The following is a 12,606-nucleotide window of genomic DNA, read 5'->3' as shown; positions in this document are numbered from 1 at the left end:
CGCAGGTGTTGTATCCGGTTCCGGTGAATGACGGAAAATTGACAATAATAATTACCGAAGATAGTAAGAAGATAGAATAGGAGAAATAAAGATAGATAGAAAGATAAAATGAACCCAGCGGCTGTAGCAGCACCAGTAGAAGATGTCCAGGGGGACGGACGATGGATGAGTCTGGTAAATTAAATCTACAGGCTACAATTAATGAATTATGTTTATTACATTTTTGCAGCTCAACTAGTCCTAACTGGGAGTGGATGCTTGATTGTCTTGAAATAGCAAAAACCATGTCTACTGTCTGAACCTTCCTATTTTTTAAAATGATTTCTTCGATTATGAACAAACTATGTAACTTTGGATATTATAAACATACCTGTGTGTTTGAAGTCAACTCAGGTTAAATAAAATCCATTGCACAATTAAATATCCCAACAAATAAAAAAGTTCTCTCTTGAAAAATTTGACGTGTTTACTTATATTTTCGACTGAGTACAAGACAACACTGTTTTCGCCACCTGTTGGGCGAAACCAATGAGGCTGTTGTGGGGGGTGGTTTGACAACCATGTATTGCAATGAAAACAAGCAGCGATCATTTTGATAGTTTGAGTTTGGGGCAACGAAAAATATCAACTAAAGGCAATTACATAGAAGATTTATATTGAAACCAACCATTGATGGCCAGACTACCAAATTTTATTCACAATGAAAATATCAATGATTGCACGGATTCTCGTAAAAATAAAGTCATATATAAACTAAAACTATCCTATCTTCTTTATATTATAAATACCATAACTTAAAAAACAACATGGGTACAATTTTAAAGCCTGTTAAACGAATGTCATTATTTTTGTGCCGCATTTGTGTTCAAAAAAGAATTCTCACATCCGACTAATCAAATAATTAAAACAAAACCTATAAACAGGGATTTTACTAGAATGTAAAAAGATGGTAACAAAATAAAGGGATGAACGGACAAACTCAATACCAAGTCGAGACCGATAACTTATACCATGAATTGTCGTAAATGTACCGCAAACCGTTTCGACATGCCACCCCTTTATACGAAATGATCTCTCCCGAAGAGTGACGTAATCAGGCTCCATTTTGGTAAGTCTATAATAATCGAAGTTAAATAGTTTATTCACAATCGAAGAAATCCTTTTAAAAAATAGGAAGATCCAGACAGTAGGCCTAATTTTTTACCAAATTTACAAGAATATGTCTTATTGAAAGATCAACTTGGCAACTGTGCCCGCTACATTCATCACAAAATAAATGTTTGTTTAGCTCATAAAAATGCATAATAATGCTTGGTTAATATCAATGAACAAATGTCAAACCTCAACTTTGTAATGATTGTCAGTTGAATGTGTTTGATCAATTAGAGTAATAACAACGCAGATTAACTGGTAAAAGAAGTGTGTGAATTTCACACATTTTCATGATTGACGTCCATATCTAGCTAAGAAATGTTTATGGCATTCAAAATTAATAGCAGTGTTTCAGTATATGTTCAACTTTTGCGAATGAACAAGACAGAAAATAGTGTCATTGTTTTTTTATTCGTTGCCACTGTCCATTCACATTTTGTTTGTGCACACTCTACAGGTCACAATTTTTATAAGATTTTGTCAAAACTTATAGGTATATATCCCAAATATATAAAGAAATCAAATGAAATCAGGTTATAAGGTCCATGGTTTAACATACTTCTTATAGATATAAAGAGGCTCTTTTCAACATTGGAATCTTATGGCCCCTGATTGTACCAAAAATCACGTTTTAGAGGTCACAATTATTATTTGATTTTAAAAAAATTACAGTTGAGTTTGAATTTCGTGAAAATCGGACCGAATCTTCCCGTCAGAATGGCGACTCCCCTTTACACAAATAGTGTTAAACCATGTAATATGTCGACCTTCTAGGGGTCACATTTTTTAGACGATTTTTATGAAACTTAAAATGTATGTTCATATCCCAAAGATCTCAGTTCTTTTTGTCCCCCGCCTTTTGAAGAAAGCAGGGGACTATTAAAATGGGTTCGTCCGTCTGTCCGTCCGTCTGTGTCTCTGTCTGTCACACTTTTTGGGAACACAATAACTCTCATTCGAATTGATGTAGAATGTTCAAACTTGGTGTAGGCTTTCATTAGGTGAATGCCTTGATGGAGTTCGATTATGAACATTGTATGCTTACGGTAAGCAGACATAAGCAATCTGATTGGTTGATGCTTTGGGGCACGATAACTTTGGTTATAATGAAGTGAGAGCAATGAAACTCCGAATATAGATTCATTATATCATTACCTTGACTAAGTTCGATGGTGAGAATTTTCTGCATAGGCTAAGGAGCGATAAGCAATTTGATTAGTCAAGACTTTGGAACATAACAACTCTGCTTTTAACTAAGGTAGAATGTTTAAACTTGATGTAGATGTTCATTAGGTGAATGTCTTGACTGGGTTCAATGATTTACATTTCGAGCTAAAGCTAAGCAGAGCTTATCAATTTCATTAGTCGATGCTTTGGGACAAGATAATCTTGATTCTATTTGATAGAGAGTGATGAAACTTAGTGTATAGTTTGATTGCTGAATACTTTTGAAAAAAATAAATGTGCTATTAATTAATGTGTTATCTATTTACTTTGGGATTTCGGCAGGGGACATCAGCCTCACTGTTCGCTTGTTGATATTGATGTATGTCGGACCATAGCATCCAGGATTATGGCCCCTTATTGTACAAAAATGGCTTTTTTAGCTTGTTCTGTGTCCATCTCTTGCAAAAGTCCATATCTTGCATGGCAACAGCTTGTTTAATTTTTTTATGCATAGATCATTATTTTTTTTTTAATATAGCATCATCTGTTTTTAAATGAAGCTAAAGAAAGAGAACCTGAGGTTATTTTTATCGGTGATTCGATTGTATCAAATCTTGCTCAAACCCAGGTATGTAATTATCGGCCTGCATTTGTGATGTCCATGGCCTATAAAGATAAGAGGGTGGAACCACTAAATACCAGTATTTCTTTTTGTGAGGGGTAAGCTGGGAAGTTGGGAATAGCGGGAAAGAGCTTTATTTTCACTTGACTAGGCCTGATTTTTGTTGGACCTGCAATATTTTCGATACTGCTGAAGAAAATTACCGGCACTTAAAGATACATTGTCCCGAAAGTATTTATCGGGAGGTTATTTCCAATAAAAGTGTGGCAAATTTGGTATATATGGAAAGTATAGACACCCGATCTTACTAGAAAAATACTGGATTACCCAAAAAGCACCCATGGGGAAAGCACTGGGCAAAAATGTCAGGGTATCACTAAACTGGCAACCTGACTGTTGTCTGTCAGCTTATTGTGTGCTAGCTTGTTATTTCTTGATGAAATGGTGAGGCAGTTTTGGGAACATTGAGGCGTGTCAACGTACAAAAGACTCTGAAATTAAACGGCAGAAATAGAAGTTGACAGAAAATAATTAAAAATGTACTTAGGCCTCAATATGTCCAGTAAATGGACAGTAAGTTATGTAAAATACATTCTGAAAAATGAACTCTCCCTTGATGAAGTGAGCTGACAGTAATGACGGCTAACAACAGTTTATTTATAGTATGCTGTGTCTCTCCATGAAAACAAAATTTTGAGAGGGATTTGAAGCAAATTTTTAATAGATTAATTAGTTTGAATATGTTTTTAGTCTAATCATATCATCAAATCACTCAGTTTGTAAGCGAGAAGTTATCATTAAGGTTTTGTACTTGACAAAGCCAAAATTTATGACCAACTTTGTCAGGGACATGGCTTATTTGCCTGTTTATAAACTACCGCATGTAGAAACCAAGAAATCCCATTTACACACTGGATCTCTTGACACCATGACCCAACTCTGTGGTAGTTAAGTGGTGAGGGTACTGGACTTTGAAAGTGTTGGGTTTCAATCCCACATGATTTTTTAAGCCTGGTTACTACATGCCAGTAGCACAGCCGAAACTAATATGGATAAAATAAAAGCCTCATCATTCAGATGGGATGGGAAAATCGAGGTCCAACCCATGTACACACTGACATTGGAAGTTGGTAAATAGTCTAGGCAGAATTCACCTCCAAATCATAGCAGATGTGACTCTAGACAAAAAATTAAATGCGTGTTAGTCTCAAACTATTGTAAAAGTCTATTCCATTAAGATGTAAATTACCAGATTTAGTACAGAACACTTGTATTGTGTGCGAACAACAATTCAGTTTCTGGCCATATCATCAACAAGTGGTAGTGAAACATGAAAAAAGCAATGTTAAATTTGAGTATTTTTGTTTTTTGGGTAGCTATGGCAACAGATGTTTGAACCGTTACATTGTATAAATTTTGGTATTGGAGGAGACCAAACACAACATATTTTATGGAGAATTCAAAATGGAGAATTGGAGGACATGAGACCAAAGGTAGGTTCGGCCATCTTAGTATTATACTAGACTGGCCTACAGAAGATAATACTAGTTTTCTCATGATACTGTACTAATTTGATTGACAACTTAAACAAGTCACTATTTTCCTTAGCATTTTGCAATAGCAATGGTGACTTACCTCCTGTTATTAATACAAAATCAAAGCACTGGTACACATGTACCTTTATACATCAAATTTAGACATTTTCAACTCTAAAATAATTCAAAGCTTTCCAACCAAATTAGTTAGATATTTTAGTAGGGTGTTATTTATTTGATCAAATAATGTTGAAATACCCCACAGAGGCAGCTGTGGCAGCAACTAATAGTGGCATGTTTTTAAAACATTTTCATCTTCTTTTCTTAAACTGCTTGATGAATCTCCATAAAATTTTATACATGTAAGTGTGTTGCTTAGGTGGTGCTTATCCAAAATTGTTAAAATATAGTTGCTTGGACCTACATGTGAAAGGGTTGGGAAGGGACAAATTTAGACTATTTTTGTAAACCACTGAATTGATCTGAACAAAATTTAACAGATTTTTTCTATGTCCTGATTGGTTTAATTAATGCACATGTCCAGCCCCATTTAGCAATTTTGTTATTACTACTTAAACATCATTGTGTAGGAATGTTGGTTTTAATGTACTATTGAGATTGTGTGTAAAATATGAAAGAGAAATTATTAATGTATTGATAGCCAATATAAGCCACCCAAATGATTAGGACCATTTGGCCAATTGTTGAAATTATAAGGGATTCAGTAGTCTTTCTGTGCACTATGATGTGCCGTAACAGTAGCACGAATATTTCAGGTGGTAGTTTTAATGGTGGGGACGAATAATCATGGTCATACAGCCGAACAGATAGTTGGTGGAATAACAGAAATCGTAAATCTTATACATACCAAACAACCACAGGCACAGCTTATTGTCATGGTAACATTTTCTTACAGTGTACTTTCGACATTTTCAGACTGGGGTGGGGGGGGCGCTCTGAATGTTCTAAGGCATAAAAATTAGATTAAAAGGTCTGTTACTGAGTCAAGTTTTATGGTTTCGATTCCCCGCTTGTAACTGGCAATGAGTAGGGTCACCTGTCCAACCACGTGGGTTTTCTCTGGGTCCTCAGATTTCCTTTCCCATAGCTATGGACCCAAAGGCACAATTGAATTATTGAAATAAGGTTGGATCATGTGTTATATAATCTTGTGAGCACTTTACATACTGGAATATTATTAACCTATCTTTATGTATATATGGAGGTTCTATGAATCCTAAAAGTTTTCAACAATTTTCAATAATAACTGTGAGAATTATGCCGCTTTGTTAGAAAATATTGTTAGATCTTTATTGGTTGTTCATTCTATTATGATTTTTATACGGCCACATTGAAATGTGGTCGTATATTGTCGTGGCCCCTGTCCGGCCGGCCGACCAGCATGCACAATTGCTTGTGGACGCGCTAGAGGCTAAAGTTAATATCCTATTGATTTTCAACGATTTCCGATAATTATTGCCAAAGTTATGGCCCTTGATCACTTTGAAAAATCTTGTGACACTCTAGAGGCTAAAGTTATCATCTGATTGACTTCAGATTGATACACAGAGTTTAAGATCTTGAGACGAACAAGTATATTGATTTTCAATGAATTTTTATCACTTGAACAGCTAAATCCATGATATTAATAGTTTTGTATACTAAACATTAGCATGGGGCAGAACTTTATAAAAACCAAACAAATTCTAATGGTTTTCTGATAATTACTTCATGAGTTGTTACTCTTAATCAGATTTTTAGTGTATTACAAATGTTTCATTACTGAAAAAAGTAAAAATATGCGACAACACTTGTTGACTGCCTGGACGATTTAGCTGCTGTGGGCGTATGTTTTGTTGCCTGACAACCTATCTTTGATAATAACTCCTAGAGTTATCCCCCTTGTTACAAATTTTTATGAGTTGTTTAGCTTATAATAGCTTGGACAACTTAGCTGCTGATGCATAAAATCGGGATCTATCACAAGTTTGCGAAATTCATAGCTTTTAATTTATGATTTTTCAGGGTATTCCACCTCGAGGAGAAAAACCAAATCCACTACGAGAAAAAATTCAGCAAATAAACAAAAGTCTCGCTGATCAATTACAGGACATGCCAAATACCCTCTTCTTGAATACTGATTGGTCAGTATTTGTGAACTCAAATGGGGTTATCAACCATCATGATATGTTCGACTTTCTGCATTTAACACAGATTGGATACCAAAAAATTTGTGAGCCCTTATTAGAAGAAATACAGAATTATTTACAAACATTTATTAAGGTGGAAAGTACATCAATTGAGACAGCCTCTATGGCTGGAGAACTTGCTGGAGATAAATAATTTCTCAGTATATCTGTCAAATTCCAATCATGTTCGCTTTATGTAACATCAGTAAAATATCAAAAGACCGAAACAATTTCAAAAGAGACAAATTTATTTTAATCCAAAGAATTTATTGACATTGGTCAAGTTGCATGGATAATTATCTGTTTGGCTTATTTTCTTGTGAAATGGCTTGATATAAAATTCCTTTTGAAAAATAAACCAAGATGGCATTGATTTACGGAAAAACCCCATGATATCTAGCAGAGATATGCAGTATTAAAGTACAAATAAAGAAATTTTGAAAACAAGGACTTATGCTATGAAACATTAATTAAAGAGTAATATTGACTGATAAAAATAATGGGGGCTGTTCGCTCACCACGTCAGTTATAAGACTAACACTTCAGCATTAAGTTCCGCTTTTTGATATTTTACTGACAATGTCTTATGAATTATCACGTTTCAGCATGCTTCAAGTCCGCATAAAAAAACATTCCTTTAAGAATTGACTCTTGATTCTCCCTTTCTGTTGACTATTTCAATTTTGTATATTTTGCTTAGCAGAAATTGTTTTGTCCAAAAAGGAGTTATTCCCCCTGAATATGTCTTTGCGGAGCATGACTTTGTTGGTTGTCTATTTTCAGTCTGGTTGTAGAGATAATTCCCATGCAGAAAGTTAATCTATCATGAATTCTGGATTAGAGTTAAAATTACCTAACCCTAATCCCAGCCAAGTATGTAACTTGGTGTGCGGGAATTCCCCTAACTGACCCTCTTTCCCATGATTAGGAGATTTATATTTAGAATAATAAATAATTAATATGGATAATACTTTGTTGGTAGGAAACATCAAATGTATTTATACCTATCAAAGTATCCATAACATAAGCTATAAGTATTAGAATATATGAAATGAATTTAACTGTATTTGCTTTAATATCGATCAATCATTCCAATGCTATGAAATATATATTGTATGTAAATATTATTATTATTATTTAAGGCTGCAATGATATGGTCAAACACATATGAAATGAATTGAAATAGGGTTTAATGTCCTACTTTCCTGCACCAAACCAATGTGGTAAAACACAGATTGCATGTATTGGGGTGGGTGGCTTTTCTTCAGATTGTAAAGGCCCGTAATCGATTCAAAGTATCAAACTTCGGTATTGTTTCATTCACTACATGTAGATGTATCATGTGTTAGTCCCAAAATCACCTGGTTTGTGTTAAATTGGATGACAAAGTTTATATTTCTTTTTACCATGTCAAATAAAACAAATATTCATGTTTTGACCGAAATGTATGTAGAAACCTTTTAAAAATTTGATCCTCCCAAGAACATGGAGCTTGTAATATGTGTTTGTACTCTAGTTACAGATATATATATATATAGAAACGGTTTGATTCTGTTTTACACCTTTCAATATCATCCTATTGTTGCAGCCTTAATTATTATTAAGTTGTGGAGCTAAATGTTTAAATGAATATGTTGTATTGTACGTACATTTAAATATTGAATATTGCCATGTATTATTATTTTTTTTGTGGTTATCAGGGATATCACTACAGTTTTAATTATTACTGGTTATTGTTTATGCATTTATAACCAATTTTAAATGCATTTCTATATTATAAAGTCATTACAATGCTGTAGAATTATGAAAAAATTATTTTATTTTTTATTTTGCATATCTCACCCATCATTTTGACAAATATTATGTTTGTTTTGAGGCTGTGCAAAAAATAATGGTTGGGTAATCATTTAAAGCTGATGTTTGTCATTTGAGATATTTTGAACACCTAGTTAACAACAATATAGTGAAAGTTGAATCTCCAAATGGAATATCAGTCCAAATATCACTCAGTTTCGTTCAGTATTTACACAAATATGAATTTAAAATTTTGCCGCAATCGATATCATCTACATACGATATAAACAAGCAAGCACCACCTATAAGTCTTGGGTAAAATCTTTTGGTGAGTTTTCGTTTAATCTAAATGAATCCATCAGGGGAGATTATCTACTATTGATATTTTTGGTTGGGTTTTCTTAATTAAATGCCAAATAATCATTTTAGCATGGATAAAGCCATGAATAGTTAGATATTGTCTGCAAATGGCGATCAGCAGCATAAAAGATGAGAACACAAATTAACCTAAGAAAAAAAAGTAATTGAACAGGAACAATCATGTTTATAAATCATTTTTGTGGCTATATTTTAAATATATGCATAGACTTTACTAATCTTTTCTGTGTAACTGTTATTGGTCTTATCTGCCAATCTTTAAATTGTCCAACTGCAGAATTTACATGTCATAAAATAAAGTGTATCAAAGAATTTAACCTAAAAACACAACAATTATAGCCAACAGATATAAAGACTTAAATATTGATTTAAAAATGTTCAAATGTTTGCTTGGTGCACAAAAAATTTCCACCAAACACTCTGTTTGGTTATGTTACAATGAGTCTACTGAAACCACATTTGTTTATGCGAGGGCTGTATCAGAACTATCCCTGTAGCAATGATAGCCACACCCCCTCGACAACATCATGACTATGCATCTTTCTCCGACAAGCCAGGACTTCCGAGGTTTGCAAAAACTGCTCTGTCTGTAGGAATGTTTTAACATCACTACCATCTTTTTCATCCTGAAGAAAAGTTGTACATATATTTATAAGAAAACATTAACTTTAAATTTGACATTTTACTGAATATTTACATCCTATAAGACAGGTGTGTGACTATCAAATGACAATGTCATAATCTGATTGATTTGCTTGATGTTTGTACGTCATTCAGATTGACATCGGGGATAGGTCAATTGTGTCAATAAATGAAGTATATATAACTAAGAAACATTTGGATCAGGGGCGGACTGGGCCTCGGTCAAGAAAACCAATTGGTCTGAGTGCCAAGAGCTACCCAGTCCGTTACTGGTGGTCATATTAAATTTGAAATGTTTTATGTGTATATTTTGAATTTTTTTATTTCAAAAATCTAGTCATATATAGGTGAGGTCCCATAAATGTCTTATTTATCTACTACACATCATAGGCAGAGCCTATTGCCACATATTTATTTTTCCATATCATCACCGGCATCGCACCAACTAAATCAGATAGGTGTTTATATTGATCATTTAGCCTACTATTCCTAAACATTGATTAGGGCTTTTAGTGAGGTTTAAAAGCCAAAAGCAAGATATTATTACTTAAACTACAGATTCCACTATCACACACATGCATTTCTATTAAAATCCAATATTTCCATCATTTTGTTTAAACATATATTATGCAAGAGCTAAATCTGCCTATTGCAGGTCTTTCTTTAGGCATGAAATGTTATCTAATTATTAATTAGACATTAGTTAATTTATCCAGTCCATAATCAACTCTCGATGTCATCGCTAGCCTGCAATATTTACTGGATTAGGATCCGATCTGCTGCCCTATGCTCATTCATGATTAAATCAAGAAATGGATAATCAAGGCTATGTATTTTATTGTACCGACTTTAGTAATGATGATCTAGGCTAGGCCCAAAATTCAATCGATAAATTCTCGGTTAAGAGTGGATCAATTTTCAGCAAATTGCCTTTACATTATCTAGTTTTTAACTATTATAATGAGAACTGTCAGCTCTTTATCTAATCTCCCATAATGTATCTTTAAATAATTTAAGATTGGCACAGTGCTGGCATCATTATTTTGGATCACTGTTCCTTTCTTTACTAGTAAGATGGCTTACAGAAGAACCACTCAGCAAAATGTAAACACAACAAACAATACAGAGTTTTAAAATTAAATCTCCCAGTAGTTAATATTGTATCTTAGTTGTGTCTTTTATTTGGTACCAGTAGCAGCCTTTCTTGCTAATATTTTATTATTGTTTTGATATTCTTACAGATATTAAAATTTAGGAGATTTATAGAATTCAAGAAAATGTGACTGGTATGTAGAAAAAAAAAATGCTTTGTTAGTGCTGTGTAACACTTCTGTCTCCACCAAATGGATTATAGACAAAAAATTTCTTTCTATGTGGACGAAATACTCTATTTTCTTTTAAGAAATAATTGTACAATGTATTATATTTTTCTTGTCAGTATTGTATAATCAGGTATAATGTTATTATTATGTTTATTATGGCAATCATATTATATTATTTATAGTTATTAATACAATTTGGGAAAATAAGCTTATGTTAAAGATGTTCCCGTGAGGTTATTTATCTCATACAACCTAAAATCTTATAATTATTGTAAGTGTACAGAAGAAAACTATACTCCTAGTTCAAATTATGAAGTATGTATCTACCGTGAAATATCCTCTTAATGTCATGGTTGTTGTTAAAACATAAAAGCACTGAACTCTACCATGCTTGTGTTATTGCTAGGGATGGCAGATACTAAAAAGATTCAGTGGTTGCAGGGTTTTTATTTTGAATTCTAGACAATGAATAAAATATTAAAAACTGCAATTGTGGGAGTTATTCATTAAATATGATATGTATCTGGAAATTAGTTAATTTATTTACTGTTTACCCAGTAATGTGTTCATTTTGTTGATATATATGATGTTATATGGTGCACATAATATTGTAAAAGTCCATATCTATAGAACAAGTAAATGCTCATCAAATAATTGGTTTTTTTTTTATTGTTTTTATTCCAATACACATTATTTTTGTAATGTCACAGATTTATCACATAAATCTAATATCTTGACTGGGTAGCTGAGTTTGTTATATTGCAGAAGATATCTAACTACCTCCCCAATGACAGCACTTCTAAGTCAGTGCATCTGAACAACTGAGGTTATTCCAAAATTGTATGCGGTTTACATAGATCTGATATAACTCAAACGTCCATTCGGTCCTGGTGTTGGCAAAATAGATTTACCAGCCTGGTTTTCCAGGGGGGAAGCTACATAAACAATTTGTAAAACAACACTTTTTATGAGAAAAGTGTCATGGTTGGTTGTGTGCTTTATCCTTTATCATCAGATGGTGGGATGAAATGGGCATTCAAAGCATAGATAAAGAAAGGAGGAAAGGACATATGTGACCTCACCATTAATGCCTTGCATCAATGAAATTGAATCACAATGTGATCCTATTAATTCATAATAAAAATTGATTTCTCTCTTTAAAAAGCCTGATGTGTATGTACATTATGTACATATGCCAAAATGAGGATAAAGACAATGTTTTTCTCCAAAGTTTTCAAGATCAGTCCCCACAAAGATTCATTGTCTCAGGAACCTGACAATTAAAGGTAGAAAATGGAAGTCAACAGAAAATAATTAAAAATGTACTTAGGCCTCAATATGTACAGTAAATGGACAGTAAGTAATGAAAAATACATTCTGAAAATGGACCCTCCTTCAACAAAGTTGTGTGACAATATGGCGTCTAACAACAGTTTATTTATAGCTTGCAGTATCTCCCAGTGAATACAATTTACAAAGTTTTCAGAGGGATTTGAAGCAAGTTTTTGATAGATTAATTAGTTTGAATGCTTTTAGTCCAAATATACCATCAAATCACACAGATTGGGGAAAGTATCTTTAAGGTTAATTAGGAGCAGAACAGTAGGACGTTAAAGGACCTAAGTCCGTAACTCAAAATCTTCGACATCGAAAACACGAATTATTGGTCAATTTAAATCAACATTGATGATGTAAACTTACCGGGAAAAGATGAGCTTCTGATATCCGATATTTAAGATAAAATAATTTTTTTTAACATTGGTACACGAATCGTGTACCATAATGCGCTTCAGCCCCAGTTGTAT

The 12,606-nt window shown here is 33.3% G+C and overlaps 1 protein-coding gene across 1 annotated transcript; it reads left to right on the top strand.

Annotated features, from left to right (window-relative positions):
* Positions 1-6: 6 nt before the first annotated feature.
* Positions 7-11,455, top strand: LOC126829761 (platelet-activating factor acetylhydrolase IB subunit alpha1). Its single transcript, XM_050559877.1, has 5 exons — positions 7-174; positions 2,858-2,947; positions 4,318-4,434; positions 5,253-5,375; positions 6,502-11,455. The coding sequence occupies exons 1-5, from the start codon at positions 109-111 to the stop codon at positions 6,817-6,819; spliced, it is 714 nt and encodes a 237-aa protein (XP_050415834.1). The 5' UTR covers positions 7-108; the 3' UTR covers positions 6,820-11,455.
* Positions 11,456-12,606: the final 1,151 nt, after the last annotated feature.

Source organism: Patella vulgata, chromosome 8, assembly GCF_932274485.2.
Source record: "Patella vulgata chromosome 8, xgPatVulg1.2, whole genome shotgun sequence".
Lineage (NCBI taxonomy): Eukaryota > Metazoa > Mollusca > Gastropoda > Patellidae > Patella > Patella vulgata.
This window is presented reverse-complemented; position numbering and strand designations above follow the sequence as displayed.